The 19,701-nt window shown below is 39.1% G+C and overlaps 1 protein-coding gene across 8 annotated transcripts in view; it reads right to left on the bottom strand.

Annotated features, from left to right (window-relative positions):
- Positions 1-19,701, bottom strand: part of FBXO38 (F-box protein 38) — a 44,839-nt gene that overhangs the window by 6,159 nt on the left and 18,979 nt on the right. For 4 of the 8 annotated variants that reach the window (XM_042449057.1, XM_042449059.1, XM_042449063.1 and 1 more), the window contains 9 exons: positions 19,390-19,509; positions 18,131-18,310; positions 15,214-15,912; positions 9,437-9,537; positions 7,153-7,255; positions 3,879-4,045; positions 1,903-2,048; positions 1,055-1,158; positions 511-624 (listed from right to left, as the gene is read on the bottom strand). In XM_042449057.1, the coding sequence (XP_042304991.1) occupies positions 511-624; positions 1,055-1,158; positions 1,903-2,048; positions 3,879-4,045; positions 7,153-7,255; positions 9,437-9,537; positions 15,214-15,912; positions 18,131-18,310; positions 19,390-19,509 (1,734 nt within the window). The remainder of the gene's footprint in view (positions 1-510; positions 625-1,054; positions 1,159-1,902; positions 2,049-3,878; positions 4,046-7,152; positions 7,256-9,436; positions 9,538-15,213; positions 15,913-18,130; positions 18,311-19,389; positions 19,510-19,701) is intronic. The other 4 variants (XM_042449061.1, XM_042449058.1, XM_042449060.1 and 1 more) reach the window with 3 other exon arrangements.

Below are 19,701 nucleotides of genomic sequence, written 5' to 3' on the forward strand. Positions count from 1 at the left end.
CCATGCAATTCATAAATTTGGACCAGATGTTTATTTTACAGAGAAGCACGTGGCAAAGTTAACTTTAAACTTGTTAATAGCTACTTCCTGACTATCAATGCTGGATGCCATGAATTTCAGCTGTCTCTTTTTCCTGTTTTGAAAAGCTGGCAACCCTAGCTGAAGCTGGTGAAAGGTACACAAATAATTAGCAAAAAGGTACATGAAGGATCAGGAAATGACCCTTCTAATGCTGAAAAATCATACTCTGTGCCTCAGTGTGAAGGACAGTTCCAAACACAGGCACAACTACAGAAAATGCTCTCACCTCTGCCCTAAAATAAGAACCTGCTTAATCACTGGAATACAAAGCAAGGCCTTGCTTTCAGAATTTAATGAACAGGAGGGAACATATGGCTCAAAGGCATTTCCTCAGATCTCCTGGCCATTTTTTAAAGGAAGTGGTATTTGCCTTTTATGTTCAGTACTTCAGGTGATTTCAAACAGAAGGGCAATCTTACATTCACTTACTTTTTTCGTCATCCTCAAAATCATATCTAGCATAGCCATTAGGCTCAGCTGTCCTGAGTGACCTTAACCAAGGGAAATCAGTAATCATGGAGTAGGGAGCCCCATCCACAACACCTAAAACAGGCAAATTGAGAGAAAATAAGGAAAGGACTGTTTTAGTTGTAATCCTCTCTTTCCACCTAGAGGCCAATCCAGGAAACAAAGTTCAGGACACATAATCAGGGTGAGATGTACACATAGAAGCCAGGAGGCTGAGGCTGCACATACTAGCCCTGCCTTCTTGGCATAAAGAGAGCTTTTTTTTTTTTTTGCAAAGTATACCACTCAACACACCCATAGTTTTTCCAACAACATCTGGATATTTAGATTTGAAAAACACTCTAGACACTCTTTAACAGATGTTCCCATGTTCTCATCTAGTAAGAGCCAGTTTGTGACTCTAAGTCCAAAAATTACTTTTTTGTTTTTGCTAACATGCAAGATTTAACTCTGAAAACCCTGATAAATATATACATAGTTTGTCTTTAGGTCTCTTATTGCTTACCTTCTAGAGTGTAAATATCTCTCCCCCAAGGGTATTTGGTGTATTTTTTCAGATCATCTTCTGTTCGTGTGGCTTCAGGGAAGAATTCATATTTAATTAGCTCTCTGAAGGACAGTGAGGGAAAAAAAAGAGTATCAATGGAATATATATGGAAATAACTTGAAAAGGTGAGAATAGGCTATAATGTACTGGATACTGCAGTCTCTGGATTTGGATCTAACCTCCTTCCACTTGCTCATAAGGAAGGCCCTCTCAAGCTGAGAGGGTGAGACAAAAGAGGAGTTCGGCTGAATCACTGAGATTTACACAAGATGCAAATATAATGAACAACCCTGATGGCTGTAGGATAGGCCTGACACTATCAGAACTGAAACAGGATTTCAAAATGGCTTCCTCGAAATAATGAAAAGCATGAAAGATGTAGCCAATAAAATAATAATGGTCAGGACAGTCGACTGGACAATTTCCTATTAATGGGAACCCACTAAAAAAGAACAGAAAAGTGTATAAATTCATCAGGAAAGATAAAAATGCTGCTGAAAAAAGGGCATTTCTAATACACTAAATTCTTAACTATGCCATGAACATCTCACCTCTCCTTTTCACATTTCACAAAGGAACAGGAAAGCCAGGTAAGCAGAGCTAGGGAATTGGCCTACCTGAAATATCAGGACCTTAATTCTAAAGCTGGAAAATATTCTTATGAAATGTAATGAAAATACTCCATGCTTATTACAAGTGTTTCCTCATCTGCATATCTATTTACCTATCCATATGTCAAAGACCTATTGCCGGGGGGGGGGGGGGGGGTGATGCTGGAAGGGCAATAAAGACAATATGAGACTTACTGATTAATGTTTGCTATTGTATCCATCCAGCTGCGAATCCGCACCTTGTTGCGAACATTTGGAGGATTACTAAACTCATGAATTACACAGATGTGGTATGGGTATGGCCCACTAAAAATCTTTTGTTCTAGAGTTAGTGTATCAACCTGTAGAAAAAACACACAGTATTATTTACAATTTAGAAAAAAGAGCAAAATACACATACAAAATTTACAGACCCTGATCATCCATCTTGATTTGCTGACAAATGTGTCACAATCTCTCTTTAGAGACAGCAATAAAGAGGAAAAGACCATAAACACACTGGAGATTTTAAGTGCAAAATGAAGACATTTCATACAGGCATCTGCATGAACTAACAAAGCTTCTGACAAAGCCTTGCCCAGTAACAAAAACTCTGACAAAGAAAATTCTTTTTATGAAGTCTTTTTGTGCCTGCCTAGTCTCTCTCCTTCCTCCTTCACCTCTGTCTCCCTGGAGAATTTTTGTTTTGTTTGGGTTTGGTTTTAGGATCAAAGGCATTGGGAGAATGGTGAAAGAAGGCTGGAGAAACACAGACTTTTGTTATTTTGCTATACTAAATAATGCACTAAAGCTTGAGCCAGGAAAGAATGGGATTCTACTCTACCCAATCCTACTGTAGTTGTGTGTGTCTGCCTACAGCAGGCAAGGTAAGCAGAATTCCTTACTGAACACCTGAGACTAGTGAACAGAGAGAAAAGGGAAAGTGGATGAGACTGCCACACCAGCTACCCAGCATGTTAAAAGAGGGGGATCATAGATCTGGCCATCAAAACAGAAATCATGAAAATTGGAGGCTACACTGGAAGAAAGAAAATTCATCCCTAGACGCATTTTGGAAAAAACTTTCAAGTAGTCTTTGAAAGGTCCAAAATGTTTTTGCTTATTTATGCAAGGCTCACCTGACCAGGCTGTTTCATTTGATACGTGAATATTGTTAAGTTTGAATAAAAAGTTGCTGAAACATGTAGAACATGTTTTTGTTTTTTGTGATGTAAGAACCAATTCCTATTCTTTTCAGGTTATTTCTGCCTCTGGTACCAAATATCGTTAAAGAAGTAATGCCCAGGACTTTGCTAACTGAGGTATGCCTATACCTCAGCAGTCCCAGTCCCAGCAAAGCACTGCCAACATCTTCTAACCAGTGCTAAGGTGTACTCTTTCTTAAAAAAAAATACAGTAATCACTAATTGAGTGAATGCACCAATGCTCTCCATCCTTACTGTATTCAGAGGCAACCAGTTTCTAGTTTATTGTTTGCTACTTGCTTTAATGATGTCATCATTTCAACTTTCCTCTGTTTTCACTGAATAGTTTAGCTGTCAAAATTTTAGGACTTTTGAGACTGTTTCAGGTTATTGTCTGAGCTACCATACAGTTATGCTACCAAGTGAATGTCAGGATAGTGCTTGTTAGGTACAGCAGACTTTAACATTCAGTAAACGTGAGGTGCTTAGCTTACCTATTTGAATGTTTACTTGCCAAGCAAGCCCTTGCTCTATTCATACAACAAAGAAGCACTGCTCAAAGAAAAAGGCCTCATAAAAGACTAAACACTTTAATTAGAAATGGTAGAGGAAGATAAATGCAAACATAAATACAAATCTCTCACGTGGGACAGTGTTATGAGTAGTACTAATGTGGTGTCTATGATCTACAGTGGACATGATATCAGAGTGTCACACCCATTCCAGCTTTTTATGAACAAAACAAAAATTAGTTCCCTCAAGGAACAGAAAGCTGAAATGTTCCCTTAGGTGCTTCAGCCCTAAAGGCATTTTACTTGCAACATATTGCAAGACCACAGAGAAAAGCATGAAGACAGAGAAACAAAGTGGCTTTTAAAGTCATCCCTAATTCATACTTGGAACTTCAATGTAAAATATGCAATATTTGACAGAATACTTAAATTGGCAAGAAGTTTCATTCTGATTAAATGCAAGCCATCTGGATACCTGTTGCATGGGACGAAGATAAATTATCCGGTTTCTCTCTGGTGGCATCCGCAGGATTTGATCCAGGACTTGATCCATATTGAATTTCTTGCACTGAGCATAGTCAAATCGATTGACAATGGGTGCATTCTCTACTTTTAAGTGCTTAAGTACACGGCATCTGGTGGCTACAAATTACAGGATGTGAAAACCTACAGTCAATAACTACTACTACTACTACTACTACTGTCATTCAAATATCTCCACCAAAAGCATCTGAGGACATAGACTGAAGTCTATGAAAATTCATGCTGCCAACATCTTTCTTTCAGTTAGTCTCAAGGATGCTTCAAGATCTCTCTACATATTACTACTACTACTACTACTACTATTATTATTACTATTATTTCTTCTCGCTTTTTCTCTAAAACTGGAACTCAGAGCAGATTACAATTTAAAAGAACAATACAATTAAAACATACAAAAGAAAACACTAAAATAGAATTAAATTATTACAGTATACAAGACATAAAGTTTACCTTTCATGCAAATTTATGTTATAATTAAAAGCAGATACCCTATTACAGAATAAATACTATACTGCTGTCAGATTGTGCTGCCAGATTGCTAATATACCTCAGCATTTACTAAATTCTTCAGCAGCAAGATCAACTGGCTGAGGCCTGGTACAGCCTATCACTGAAATTAGGCTTAGGTAGGGCTGGGCATCCACACACGCCTAGCTCTACTATTGGCACACGGGGCGCCATCTTGCTGTGCCCCCATCCACACGGGGCGTGCGACAATGACGGCCGCACGGTGCAGCACCCAAACAGCACCGTGTGGAAGTCATGATCACTCCCGAGCGTGCCAATGGCGCCTCACACACAGTGTAAAAAGAACCCGCTGGAAGCAGGTTCTTTTTAGGCCTCTCGGAGACTGCATTCATACTGAGAAAGGGCCCCCGCCCTCAGCATCACTACCAGTGGGGAGGGGTCTCAGCTCATTCTGGAGCCATGTCCAAGAAGCAGGCATTTACGTTTACGGATGAGGAGGAGGGTTTTCTGCCCAGGAGGAATCCCAAAAATGTTCCCTGTTCTCAGTATCACTGACAAGCAGCCACTCATAGCAGGAGGGTTTTTAGCTTTTGTTTTCTATCCCAGATAAATTTCCCCAAAGCCCTCCAGTCTGAGCATCACTAAGAACCACTAATTCTCGGTGTGTAGTGGAGTCTCCTTCCTTGGAGGTCTTTAAACAGAGGCTGGACAGCCATCTGTCGGGGATGTTTCGATTTATATTTCCTGCATGGCAGAATGGGGTTGGACTGGATGGCCCTTGAGGTCTCTTCCAACTCTATGATTCTATGAGATTCTATGAGTGGAAGCAATGTTTTTAACCCGGAAAAATAAGGAGTGCATTGGTCAATTAACAAGAGAATCAGGGGTGCAGCAAGGCAATATTTACTGGGTTGGGCAGAAGAGTATGAGCACTTGTCATTACAAAAAGGTTTGTGTGGCAAAAGGGTTTTATAGGTAATGACACCCCGCACCACACACATAAATTAATGCATTTTAATTAGAATGCTGAGAAGCTCTCAAAAAGCAAATCAAACTAAAACACACTATTTTCCACATTCAAAATAGATCTGTAAACAAAACAATGGTTACTAGGAAGTAAATGCATATTATGCAAAACATCGTACCATACAGTCGGCCCTGTTTTCGTGAGGAATCTGTTTCAGATCTCCTCTGAAAACAGAGACTCACTGATATTCAAGCCCCATAGGAGTCCCATTGAAATTAATGGAGGTCAATCCTCCGTGAATATTCAGTATCACAGATCTCAAGTCTGTGAGAACGGAAGGACGATTGTCATAGATGTGAACTGTTAGCAAAGTCTAATGAGCCAAGAATTCTCTGCAAATATGCAGAGAAACTGTTCACTTAACATTCCTTCAGGTATATTACTTTCAAAAGGCAAGAGTGCCAAATTTGTTGTTGCCTGATGATGCACTTAACATCTAGATACCAGAGTGATGTAGTGGTTTGAGTGTTGGACCAGGAGACTAACAGATTAGGGTTCAAAACCCTGCACAGCCATGGAAATCCACTGGCTGACTATGGGCATGCCATACTCTCTAAGCCTCAGAGGAAAGCAACAGCAAATCCCTTCTGAACAAATCTTGCCAAGAAAAGCCCATTATAGGTTTGCCTTAGGGTCATAAGTCAGAAATGACTTGAAGGCACACAACATAGATCAAAGGTGGGAAGTTTTCATACACAGCTGTAGATGTACTTCAACTGAGTCCTGTAGCATAAAAAGTGTAAAGGCACTGAAAAGTTTCCTTGTACATGTACAATATTTTCACAAGTTCATGAAGGGTTAGTGTTTGGGGTGGGCGGGCATGTGGCTGGATGCTACCATATCCTTTTGTCTGGATGCCTAAGCTGTTTTTGAAATGCTCAAATGCAAAACTAGAAATTTTGGGGAATTTCAGAATAAAACAAATTATCGTTTGAGGGAACAATACCCTAGGTTCTCTGTCCCCTCCCTGCTACAGCCTAAACAGAATCTTCGTTCAGGTGACACTGAAAAAATAATGACTGCAGGTACTTCCCATTCCTTCTATGTAAGAGTTATATGCCATCTAGAAATGGAGATAAAATATGACACAGAACAGCATTTATTACTGTAGTAAAGGTTGAACATCCCTAATCTGGAAATCCGAAATCTGAACACAAAAGCCGAAACCTTTTGAGTGCCGACATGATGCTTCGAGGCTTCAAATTTTGAAATATTTGCTATATTTTGTTTTGGATTTTGTAATATACCATAACTAGGATAGTACATACCTATAGAAGCTAGGGAGAGATTCAAGGTTAGAGAGAGATGGAAAGTTCTGTGAAATGGTGGGAGACATGGATTCATACCAAGCACTACACTTGGATCTCCACATTCCACAGATCCTCATATCTTTCTCCATTTTCGTGTCTCTCTCATCTGTCTCTAGCCTCATAAATACAGGACAGGTATGTACCACACTATTTGTATTACAACATCCCAAAAAGTTCCCAACTCTGAAACACTTCTAGACCCAGACATTTCAAATAAGGTTACTCAAGCTATATTAATTTCTTTCAATTGATTACGTTCAGAGATATAAACAAGAAATGCTTGTTTATTTAAAGAGTAAAAACAAGAAGTACACAAAGCAGCTAGTTAAAATGAGGGATGTACTCCATCTGGTGAAAAGACAATTTAATCAATTTCTCATAATCTATCAAATCATACATACCATGAATGAACATCATTTTAGGGCAGTCTTTCAGCACCAGGTCTGTTATGCCACAGTTTGTTAAAGTAATCCCAACAAGGTTTTTTGATTTCAGAGTCAGAACCTGGGGAATTAATGTTAAAAATGATAAATGATACAAATGTGTACAAATAATAAATGAAAAACAATCTGTAAATCTCAATTCAGAAAGGCTAAAAAAGAAGTACTTCTTCTCACAGTGTCTACTTAAACTGTAGTGCTTACTGCCATACGATGTGCTTTTGGTTGCATACTCAGAAAGCTTTGAAAAGGGAATGGATAGGTTTGTTAGTTTTGTGCAGTATAGAATCATCAATGACTACTGATCAGGATGGCCATGGATCATGTATCACAGACAGTATGCAGTTGCTGGGAAGCATGAGGAGGAGGAACAGTAGCACTCCTAGGCTCTTTCTAATACACAATTATAACACCATGGTTCCACTCTAACTGCTGTGGCAATGTCCTAGAGAACCCTGGAACTGGCAGTTTGGGGAGGGACCTTAAGAATTCTCAGTTAGGGAACACCTCAGGTGCCTCTGACCAAACTAGGATTCCAGGATTCCACAGAATGCAGCCACATCAGATAAAGTGGAATCATAGTAATTTAACTGTGTAGTGGGTTAGGACCCTCTGACCTGATGATGGATTTCCCATAGAAAACTGAATGGCAACTATGTCAAGAGAATATTGGATCCAATAATCCTTTGATTTCATTTAGCATCATGTTCTTCTGTTCTGATCTAATGTTGGATGTGGGACGGGGGGGGGGGGGGATATTAAAGACATTTGTTTGCCACTGCTGATGTTAACATTAGAAACCACAGGAAGAGAAAATGATATATAATACTTTGGCTTATACTGACTCCTACAAGTGGCACTGTGAACTTTCCCCATAACAGTTCATTCGAGTTGCCCTTTTCTCCCCCCCCCCCCCCCTCTAGTTCTACAATATGTTTCAGATGTGATGGCCACAAATATACGTATGCAGTATTAAAAGGGTAGTCACATCTTAGATTTTGATAATTACAATACAGTTTTATTTCCAATTCCTTTTATAATTATGCCCAACATGGAATTTGCCTTTTATAGAGAAGCAGAGTGCTGGTACATGTGCACTGAACTATCCACCACAACACCAAGATCTCTTTCTTGGTCAGTCACTGCTGGTTCAGATCCTGTCAGGGTAAAATTTATTTTGGAATTTGTTTTGCATCACTTTAGCTTATAATGAATCTTATTTGCCATTTTGTTACCTATCCTCCCAGTTTGAAGATCTATTGCTTCCCAATCTACTTTTGTTCTAACCATTTCAAATTATTTCACATCCCTTTTTGGAGATCTTTTTGGACATCATCTTCCCAATCCATGTTTGTTGCCAAATAATTTTGTCAAATTATTGCCAAATAATTTTCTATTTCGTATTTTCAGCAAAGTTGGCTGCTCCCTTCTAAATCTAGGTCATTTATGAACAAATTAAAAAGCACTGGTTCCCATACATATCCCCGAGAGGCCTCAATGTTCAAATTTCTCAATTAAGAATGCTGACCATTTATTCCTACTCTCCGTTTCTTGTTCTTCCAGCAATTTCCAGTGTATATGAGGACTTATCTCACAGCTTCTAAGTTTGCTTAGGCTCCTCAGATCCTCAGCAGAACAGGTTAAATGGACATCCTATTGCTAGAACTTTCTCCTCCTCCCTACCTGCTATTAGTATTATGAACATGCAAGCCTGCTGACTCTGGCTGCTAGTGAAATGTGATTCTTTCACAAAAAGTGTAGCAGTAAAATATGTTAGAAGGGGGGAAGTAAATAATATGTGAGATTTCTTCAAGACAGATAGCAATTTTTATTCTGACATGTTTGTTTTTAAAAAGCAGCCAAGTATACAGAGGAGCAAGACCTTAAATAAGAACAATTTCTATAGTCTAAAAGCACATCTGTCAAGGTGGAGAACAAATGTCAACCCAATGGCTGAATTCAATTTCACAGAAATTCTCAGAGGCTAAGGGAGACCAGCAAAAAAAAGTGGGATCAAAAATCACAGCGTATATTACCGTATAGTTTTTACTGCTAGTAAGACTTACCAAACTTTTAGAATGGGAAAAACATATATACAAAATTTGGGAATATACCTAACGTGGAGAAGAGTGCCAGGCCATCCAAAGAAAAACTGGAAAACTGAATTCAGACCTAAGGCCTAAGGTTCACAATCCCTCTCCTAGATTATCAGAAAGGTTAAACAGGTTTCTGTGTGGAGCCTTACCTGGACATGGTCATCCTCAATCACAGGGTCACTGGTGCTTGTCGACTTGTCTGCTGTTCGTTTCCGCTTTACTGAGTGCCTAGGCTTTGGTTTGGTCACTTCTGGGGAATAATCAAATTCGTAATTATCATCTCTCATTTCTGTACTGCTGTTTAACATAGCAGCAATGGCGTATACCAAGTGTTTTCTTACAAATAACTGGAGAAACAAAGACCCTCCAAGAAGAGCAGTTTCAGAATGGTGGACAACAGCTACCAAAGGGTCACAGCACTTAACAGCTAAAAGTCGGGAAGAATCAGTACAAGAGAAAGCATCTTTGCTTTTCAAATAAAATTCAACTGACAGATCTCTTTAATGAGTGCTCTACAATCACAATTCTAGGAAAGCAATACTAAGCATATTCAGCTGAAAGCAGTCCCTAATTAAGTGAAACAAGTAACATATTAGATATTTTGGGTCTTCAGGTGGGTCTTCATCAAACTTGCAAGCATTTACAGTCTAATAATGCTCTCAGATCATGGCACGGGCTTAATGTGGTATGAAACCTAAGGTTAAACATCTTCTATTTAGCGCACAAGAACTAGAAAAGCTGGATTAAACTTTTAGCTTTTAATCTTATCCAGACTGCACATGCTTTATGATTATATTATTAAAATTATTTTAACTGATTTTAAGTTGCCTATTTTGAACTGAGAATCTATTTAGCATACTTTGAATCTTTTAAAAACTTTTGTAAATATTTATTGTTATACATTGATTTTATTGTGATAGATAAATCAATAAAATTTTAATCATCATAGTAATCTATAAAAAGTTCAAGACATAAAATGCTTGAATAACACTGATCATCAAAATAATGGAATTAATACTGTGTGTTATCATACTGGGTCTGCCACAGAAAACATGAAGAACAGGTTCCATACAGTATTTCCAGATATGAGGCAATATGCATAAACTGAATTTGAACTGTGTAGTGTGATTAAACTGAATGAACTGTTACTCAATTGCTTTGGCCATGCACTACAGTTTATAGCACACAACAGCAGAGGGGAGGACCAGGTCTAATGGTTTGAAGTTACAGGAGAGCAGATTTCAATGGAACATTTGAAGGCATTTCTTGACAGGCAGGTTCAGCAATGGAACCAATTGCCCAGAGAGGTGGTGGGATCTCCTTCTCTGGACATCTTTAAAAAGAAAATGGGCAGCTACATGCTGGAGATGCTTCAACAGGAAATTCTGCACAGAGAGTAGGGTTTTGAACTCGATGGTCCATGAGGCCCCTTCTATGATTCTATGCTCAGCTCATTGAAAATTTGCCAGTGCCACTCCACTGCTCCATATTTTAGAGGTAAACAGTTTGACAATCAACAGTTAATGCTGAGAATGCCACTTCCCAATCCAAGGACTGAATTGCCTTTCCATCTTACAAACCATGAGTTAATCCTTTAAGGTCAGATATACTAATATTTGGCATATAAATGCTGTGCTAGAAACACTGTGAACAAGATGCATACAAATTCTTAAAACAAGTCTAAATAATAAACCAGTAAAGAACTTGGTAAATGGCTGGGCAGTGTGAGAGGAACAGAGATGAACACTCATGTCAATTGGTCTACTCTAAGTAGAACTAAATGTTGGATTTAGGTCAGGATTATATGAGAACCATATTAGAAATGCCCTGACAGTGTCAGTGAAACAGCAATATTGTGAAAAAATACCATAAATTTTTTTTTAGGAAAAACATTTACACTAGATATATGCAAGATAAACAGAGTATTGTATATACTCATGTATAAGTCTAGAAATTTTAATCAAAAAACTGATCCAAAAAACCTGGGTTGACTTATCCACGGGTCAACGTAAGTATTGTATTTTAATTCTTATAAAAAAAGGAACCATGCCCTGGTGAAAGGTGAGATCTTAATCTATTTTCAGAGCACCTAAAAGAAGCATCAATTCCCTCTACTATCTCATCCATCCAGTCTTTAGGGTGAACACAAATAGTGGCACTTGTTGAAACTTTTAAAGATCTTTAGCATCGTTTTCCTTTACTTCAGCCTTTACATCCTTTGTTACATGCTAAGTTTTACCCTCGACTTAGTCACGGGTCATATCAGAATCCATAATTTTGGCCCCAAAACCTGCCGGTCAACTTATAGTTAAGTATATACGGGTACGTTTAAAAATATATATAACAAGCTAGTCTGAACAATGCATTCCCTTTTATTTTGGACAATAACAGCTCCTAAAGACTTGGAGGGGCACTACTCCTAAAGACTTGGAGAGGCAAAAAATTGCCCCCTCCAATTTTTAATAGGTGTAGACAGTGGGCCACAACTCTTCCTCTTTGTCTCATAGAAGAGTAAAGAAATTACTGTATTTTCAGGCGTATAAGACTACTTTTTAACCCAGGGAAATCTTCTCAAAAGTCAGGGGTCATCTTATACGCCGGGTATCATCTTATAGGGCAGGTGCTGAAACTTCTGAGCTGGACTGGAGAATCTGTGGTCGCCGCATATGGTGGGGGGAGCTCAAAAACGGCTGCGGCCACATCCCCACCATATGCAACGATCGTATGAAAGCAGCTACCACTCTGATAGTCTTGGAGACAGGAAAGGCTGGGCAGGCAGGGAGAGCTGACCAATCCAAGCAGGCTTTGTATACAACAAGGTTTCCTGCTAAGTACAGTGGTACCTCGGGATACGAAATACCCAGGTTACGAAATTTTCGGGATACGAAAAAATCCCATAGGGAATTATTGTTCCGGGTTACGAATGTTTTTTCGGGTTACGAAAAAACTTTTGGTGCTTTTCGGCGCTATTTTACACAGAATCGCGGCTTTTCCCCATTAGCGCCTATGGCATTTCGGCTTACGAAGGCTTTTCGGGTTACGAAAGCGGCCGCGGAACGAATTACTTTCGTAACCCGAGGCACCACTGTACCTGCATGTCATTTGAATTAAAATTACCACATTGAAATCAAATCTGATGTTTTTTTAAATTTTTTTTGGTGTGTGTTAGGATATACGGTGAGTATATCCCAAACTCTATATTTTAACTGGAAAAGTTGGGAGTCGTCTTATACGCCCAGTCGTCTTATATGCCGGAAAATACGGGTATTCTGAGCAAGTGAAATTCTAGCTTATAACCACATGAAAAGAAGTTGAATTAAAAAAAAAATCAAATGGTTAACGCAATACTCCACTGGTGGCAACAATACAACTTTTTTTTCTCGTCCCCTTCTGACTTCATCCTTCCACATCACCATAAAACTTGATACTAGAACTCCAAAAATGGTTTTGGGGTATGTTGGGAGAATCTACTTCTGTTGTATCCTGTTGTTTTTCTAGCAGAACACAATAATTACTGCCTCTAGACAGTGACAAATAAAACATAAAGAATCATTGAAACAACCAAGGTATCAATGTGTTTTTTTCTAACATGTTACTGACAAAACCCATGGAACATATCCATGAGTGCTGATTCTCTCAGTGCTGTGACCAAAGCAGAAGATCAAGTTCCCATATGCATGTATTTAAGTTATTAACGTTGAACAAAATGAAAATACAGTGGGACCTTGGTATTGGCAGGGGATCCATTCCAGACCTTCATGCAAATACCAAAATCTGTGGATGCTCAAGTCATGTTGTCCCTAATAGCAGCACAGTCGTGTGTACATGTTGCCACTGGGGGTAATGCAGGCTTGCTGTCTACAGATGCTCTAATCTGTGGATACCGAGGGCCCACTGTTTTAACTAAAACATATTTAAATTATTTAGAAATATGGTTTTTAAAGTCTCAGCGGAGAGTAAGCCTTTCAATATGCACTTGTACTATAGCAGCACTAGCATGAACACATATATGATTATAGTGCTGTGATTAATAAAAAGATTACCTATAGTTTGCCCTCCCCATACGCAGGGAATCCGTTCAGGCCCCCTCCCCCCATGTATGGAGAAAAGAGCGTAGGCTCGAGCCCCATAGGAAATAATGGGGTGTGTGCTCGCGGTGGTGCACGGGGTGGCAGCACGAGTATGCGTCCCATTATTTCTGCCTGGGCTTGCCTTCTGCGTGAGCTCAAAGCTGCGGAAGGCAACCCTGCCTATAAGGAGGTCCGACTGTACTATATTTACCACCCTATAAAGAAAAGTTTTGGAATCTCTTTCCTTCAGCCACTTTAACCAGATGGGAAAAGTCAATTATGGAATAGTTTACAGCATAACTAATCCAGAGGCATGCTTACTATCACTGAAAGAGATTTGCTCCATTTCATACACACACACACAAGAGCCCATGATCATTCATATACCCAGGAACTGACACATTTTAGATACTTTGAAAGATAAGGCTACTGGGCCAGTGTTTCACTCTGGCTTTGTGCAGTATCTCTGAATCACAACATGAGTCCAAGAACATACAAAAATGTCTCTGGCTCCATATAGACAGGCCAAAATAAAGCTGCTTCGGGTCACTTTGGAGGTATGCTGTTTAAATGATGCATGTGTACTAAAAGTCCAGAAGCAGCGCCAAAGCAAAGATCCAGTCCTAAGGACTAGAGTGCAGCTTTGGCACAGCTTCCGGACTCTTAGTACACATGCATCATTGAAACAGCATACCTCCAAAGTGACCCGAAGCAGCTTTATTTTAGCCTGTCTGTATGTGGCCTCTGTCATTCCCTTCCAGGAGTGGTGGAAGTGGAGTGACTTTCTCTGCCTCTATGCCTTTGAGTGTGGTTGAAACTCTGATTCCTTATAGGTACAGAGAAAAACAAAACCAGCTTGCTCACTCTCTCAATGAAGAGGAGATGCACCGATAACCTCTCTCCACTGGCAAATGGAGGTGTAGAGACAAGTGTACAGACAAACCTTTGCAAATACTGAGCAGTTGGGGTTCCAAGTATTCGGCAGGTATAGCGGTAAATTTCCTTGTCTGCACTGTCCTTACTGCAGCCCAAAAGCAGAGAAGAGAGGAAGAGAGGCAGAGATTTGTTTTGACTCTCAGTTCCAAGCTGGCTGGGTTCAGCAAACACAAATGTTGGGATTTCACCCATGTTTGAGGCTGGAGAATGGAAAAAAATTAATCCCTCCCTTCTGGCAGCTCTGACCTGGAAGAAAAACTCAGACTTGTCCTATTTTGGTTTTTATGGTTGTTGATGATGTTATATTGTTGTGTTTTAATATGCTGTTAACCACCTTGATCTCCGGAAAGGCGGCATATAAATAAAATTTTATTTATATTTTATATATTATATTTATTTGGGAGGGCTAGGTTGACCTCTCCCCCAAGCTGAGGGGGATGAAAGTCTGGCAAAATCTATACATAACCTCAAACTATTCTAAATAAAAATATACTAGAAATATTATATTATTTGGGCAAGAACAAATTTCATTTCTTTTAAAGCAATGTCATCAGAAGTCCCAGTCAGCCTTTGCCAAGCAACAATCTGCTCTTTCATTTTTGCAACAGCTTTCAAATCAGGTTAACAGAAAATTTCAGCAGAAAAATTCCCAAAAGGAGACATCAGAACCCCTCAATGATCAAGACTCAACTGTCACCTAAGAGAGCAATCATTGCTCCATCTCCATTCATGAACAGCTTTATTAGCACTAGAATACAGGAAAAGGAGCTATTTTTTCTCAGACAATAGTTTATTGCTTTTGTACTCTCTATGCTTCTTCAGCAGAAGAGTGGCATTATTAAAATGTCTCCACTCCCACCTCCTCTCCTGACAATATTCTGTTTTAATGCAATAAAAAGACTAGGTCAAGGCAGCCTTACCTGATTGAGACACAAGAGGTACATGGGAAAGTCTGCTTCTGGCTCTTGTTAGAGGCCTGCGGGGGTAATCTTCATTATGTACAATTCCATGCCTCTCCTGCTGTGCACTAGTGCTCTGTTCCTCATTAGCAGTTCCAGAGAATCTCTCATTAGTCCTCTCGTTGCTAGTCTCCCCTGGAGAACCACAGCCTGGTAATGTTCTTAAGGAAAATTCTGCCCCTCCCATGTTTGGCCCATTCATACCACAAGATCCACTGGTAGATGGGCATTCACCATCAGAGACTCCATTAGTCCTCCCTTGTTGGCTCTGGGGCACATAGGAAGAACACCTGGAGCATAAAGGGTTATCATCATCTCCCTCACTAGCACCTTCATTCCTGCACAGACACTTGTCAGAATCCTCTGTAGCAGTAGATGGGGCTGCAGTCGAGCCATCAGCTGTCCTCACGCCATCAGAGTTTTGAGAAGCAGAAGTGCTCAACGTCCCTGGAGGTCCAGTACCACCATCACAGCCTGGGTAACAATCTTTGTTTTTATTTCTTTCTGTTGTCCCATCACTGGCTGCTTTCATATCTGCTTTTATCTGCTCACTGGTCACTTGACAGCCTTTTTCACAGCTGCTCTCCTCAGAGAGAAAGAGTTTCACTCGACTGGCATTGCATCTCTTCCGTAATGGAGCTTTGCCTTTACCACTGACTGCTACAACAACATTGGACAGAAAGGGAGAGTAGTATGAAAGCACTTTATAAAGACAACGCACAGTTGCAGCAATCAGTACCTTGTAAAATATCAAAGAAGACAATTTCCCCAACATATTCCAAGCATAAAGCCCAAGATAAGATGTTCTGATAAGATGTGAAGTTACCTCACTTGCTGTAGTCTCAGATCTTGAACCTATATGCTTAAGCAAATTGTGTTACATGTAGTCGTGCAGCTTCAAAGGCTAAAATTAGATTGATTTTCCTAATTTTTCTTTTATTGTGATTAAGCTGACAACATCTTATATAAGAACAGAAGTCCTGCCAGTTATCTTATGAGGAGGTTTATGCTATTTGTCCTGGAGTAAGTGGCAAAAAGTAATGTTGATAGATGGACTCAATTCTCAAGTTTACAATGACACCTTAAGCACTATGTGGGACCTGTGGTTCTTCAGATAGTGAACACCATCTCTTATTAGTCCCAGTCAATATAGCCAAAAGTCATTAAAAATGGGAATTGTAGTTCAACAACATTTGGATGGCTATAGATTCCCCACTGCTGCATTAAGGAATTTTCTTGACTATTTGAATTGATTTGTGGAACATTTAAAATGTCTACGGCTACATCCACATTACAGAAATAATTTAAATTGACACCACTTTTACTGCGATGGCTCAATGCTATGGAAATCTGCAATTTACATTTTTGTGAGGTATTGAGCCTTTTCTGTCAGAGAGCTCTGGTGCCACAACAAACTACAACTCCCCAAATTCCATGGGATGCAGCCATGGCAGTTAAAACTGAATCTGAAGTGTAGATGCAAGCTGCAGGAAACTGACCTCTTTCCCCACATGTATCTTGCACGCAAATTGTACTACAAAGACACAAAAAGCAATACCATAAAGATAGCTGGATTTAAATAACCAGGATCCTGAAAGAGAAAAATCACACACCTGCCCCAGATAACCACTCAAAATCAAACTTTAAAATGATTGGAACTTACAAACCTCAGCAAAGGAGAGAAGACCTTCATTTTAGAACAAACAGCGATTGTGTTCTGTCTGCATTTTTGCAATTAGGGAATATCTAAGGAAAGTAAGGGCCAAAACAAACAGCCGTATAGGGGTGGCTTGATGCCACCCCTTTAAGAATCAAATCGGAGCCATAGCAACTGCACACTGCATCCCCGATCTGTTTTTTTTTATTTTTCTGGCACAAAAAGAAGCGGTTTGGGGGTGGTGTTGTGGCATGCACCATCTAAATGCCATGGTCCCACGGCACCCCAAACCAGTGTATTGTGCCAGGCTGTTTCACCTCTTAGTTAAAACAAATCCGGATCAAACTGTGACTAATATCCTAGTTTGTTCATTTCAAAGTGACAAACTGCTGCATTATCAGTCAATCCTCAATACAATTAACGGCTTTTTAAAAGGAGTACAGAAATAAAACCAAACTGAACTCTACTACAATTCCTGAAATATATTTTTTTAAAAAAATAAAGAGTTACAGGATGGGAGGAAAAAGGATCTTAACAGAATTAAACAGATGTCAAGAAAACTGAAACTGTGTGGATGAGATCTATCCTCTAGGTAGCAAGAGAAAAATAAAAAATGAAAGAAAACCAACAGCAATAGAAAAATCCATTAAGATAGAAAATCAGTAAAAAAGAAAAAAAAAAGGAAGTATTTGTATTTGAATACAACTATCCACACAAAAAATAAAAACAAAAAAATTGTGGACATAACTCTATGAAATTCAAATAATCATTCATTAGAGCTAACTTCCATGGAAGTGTTTCTTCTTAACTAATATAAGAAGGCATTACTCTCTAAATAAGCAGAAGATGATCTGTAGCAATATGGAAAACAGTACAAGAAAAGTGTAACTACAGCAGAACTACAGCCACTATTCCTCAAAAAGATCTTCATACATTACATGCTTCACAACACAAGGACTATTTTCACTGTTGCTGTTGTGGGTGTTTAAGTTAGTTCCAACCGTAAGGCAAACCTATCATGAGGTTTGCTGGGAAACATTTCTTCAGATGGGGTTTGCCGCTGACTTCCTCTGAGGCACTGAATGTGTGACTTGCCCAAGATCATCCAGTGGGTTTTCATGGTCAAGCAAGGATTCAAACCCTGGTTTCCCAGAGTTCTCATCCAACTTTCAAACCATTATTTTTTAATTTTATTTATATGTATGAACACAAACTGCGCACCTGATGGTTCATGGATTTCCACTGGATCTTTCACTCTCTCCTCTCCATCTGAGTAACTCTGTGCAATACTGTTTGTAATACAGGACCTTGAGGTTGCCATGTTCTCATCTTCATCTTCACTGTCTGAGTCATGGACAGTAATAGGTGCTAGGTTTACATTAGGTTGAAGACCACTGGGCCCTGAGAAAGAAAAGGAAGTTCCACAACAGTTTAGAACAGTTTCCAAAGGTCATAATGCTTTCATTTACACTGGATCAATTCTTTATTCTATTGGATTCAAAACATGGGTCTAGTCAGATTTTTGAATATGTAACTGGAAGCACAATGAGACACCTTGCCTTGTTTGTCTCCAAGTTCCCCTCAAGGATGATAAGGCACAAAAAAGGAATACCAGAAACTTGTGCTCTGATGTTTTTTGTGTTTTGCTGCCATTCTCTCTCCTCCCTGTACCAGCCTCCTTTCCCCTTCAACTTTTATTATATTTTGTGTTTTATCATACTTTGTGCTTGCAGTCAATATGTTGACATTAGCTATTTGGTTTTACATAAATGTGTCAGCAAAATAATTTCCAGAAGCATATATGGTGTTTAAAATTGAGTGTAGGTTGAAGAACTCTTAGAATTGGTTAAAAGTAGTCATCTGATTTTTTGATAGGGCAATACATGCCTAATGACACCTCAAGTCAGGACTTTGGCATAGGTGTGTAAATGAAAGTAGGCAAGAGAGTCACAATAAAAAAAAAAAGAAAAGAAACAGCAAGCAACAGAATGAAGCAAAGGACATTATTCTGAAAATAACAAATAAAAGTGTTAAAAATTCACAGAATTTGAACTATAATTAATAGTTAAATTTATAGGCTTAACAATTAGACCAGAGCTTGTTTAGTCTATTCAGGTGTGAGCCTAGACTACCTTGTTAATGTTTTCCTTTCATATGAACTTGCTAGGTGCCCCTTTATCTGCAACAACATTGTCCTGTCTTACTAAAGTATTCTTTAGTAACTGCAACAAAATGTACATGAAATTCTTGAAACAAGAGGAACATCATAAATTCTAAATGGTATTAAATGTTTTAAACTACAAACACTAGGTTTTTAGAATCTCTGTTATCTCAAGTTCATCCATTTCACAATTCTTAACTTGTTTTATTTATTCTAAACCAAATTCTATGTTGATATATACTTTGGTTACAAAGATACTCTGTTCACACTTAAATAATGAAACAGGAGGAAGAAAGGAATGCTCTGACAAGACAATTACCTGCTTGTTCTTCATCAACTTCCATAGGAAGAAGCGCCTGATTAGTTGCAGAGGCATCACTGTGGCTCTCTGCCACAGCCACTCCATCTTCTGCTGCGGCCTCCTCCATATCGTTTAGTGCTGCAAGAGAGGTAAGAATTATTTTAATAAAAATAGGAACACTTCTCTTTCTGAGTAGACAGAAGCTACACATACACAACTGCATGACAATCTTTGGAAGACTTCAAAACAGTCCTAGTATGGGAAGAACATCTGCCCTTGAGCTAAAAAACTTAACTTGGCAATTTTCAAATCATATCAAAGGTATTCTGA

Source organism: Sceloporus undulatus, chromosome 2 (assembly GCF_019175285.1).
Source record: "Sceloporus undulatus isolate JIND9_A2432 ecotype Alabama chromosome 2, SceUnd_v1.1, whole genome shotgun sequence".
Lineage (NCBI taxonomy): Eukaryota > Metazoa > Chordata > Lepidosauria > Squamata > Phrynosomatidae > Sceloporus > Sceloporus undulatus.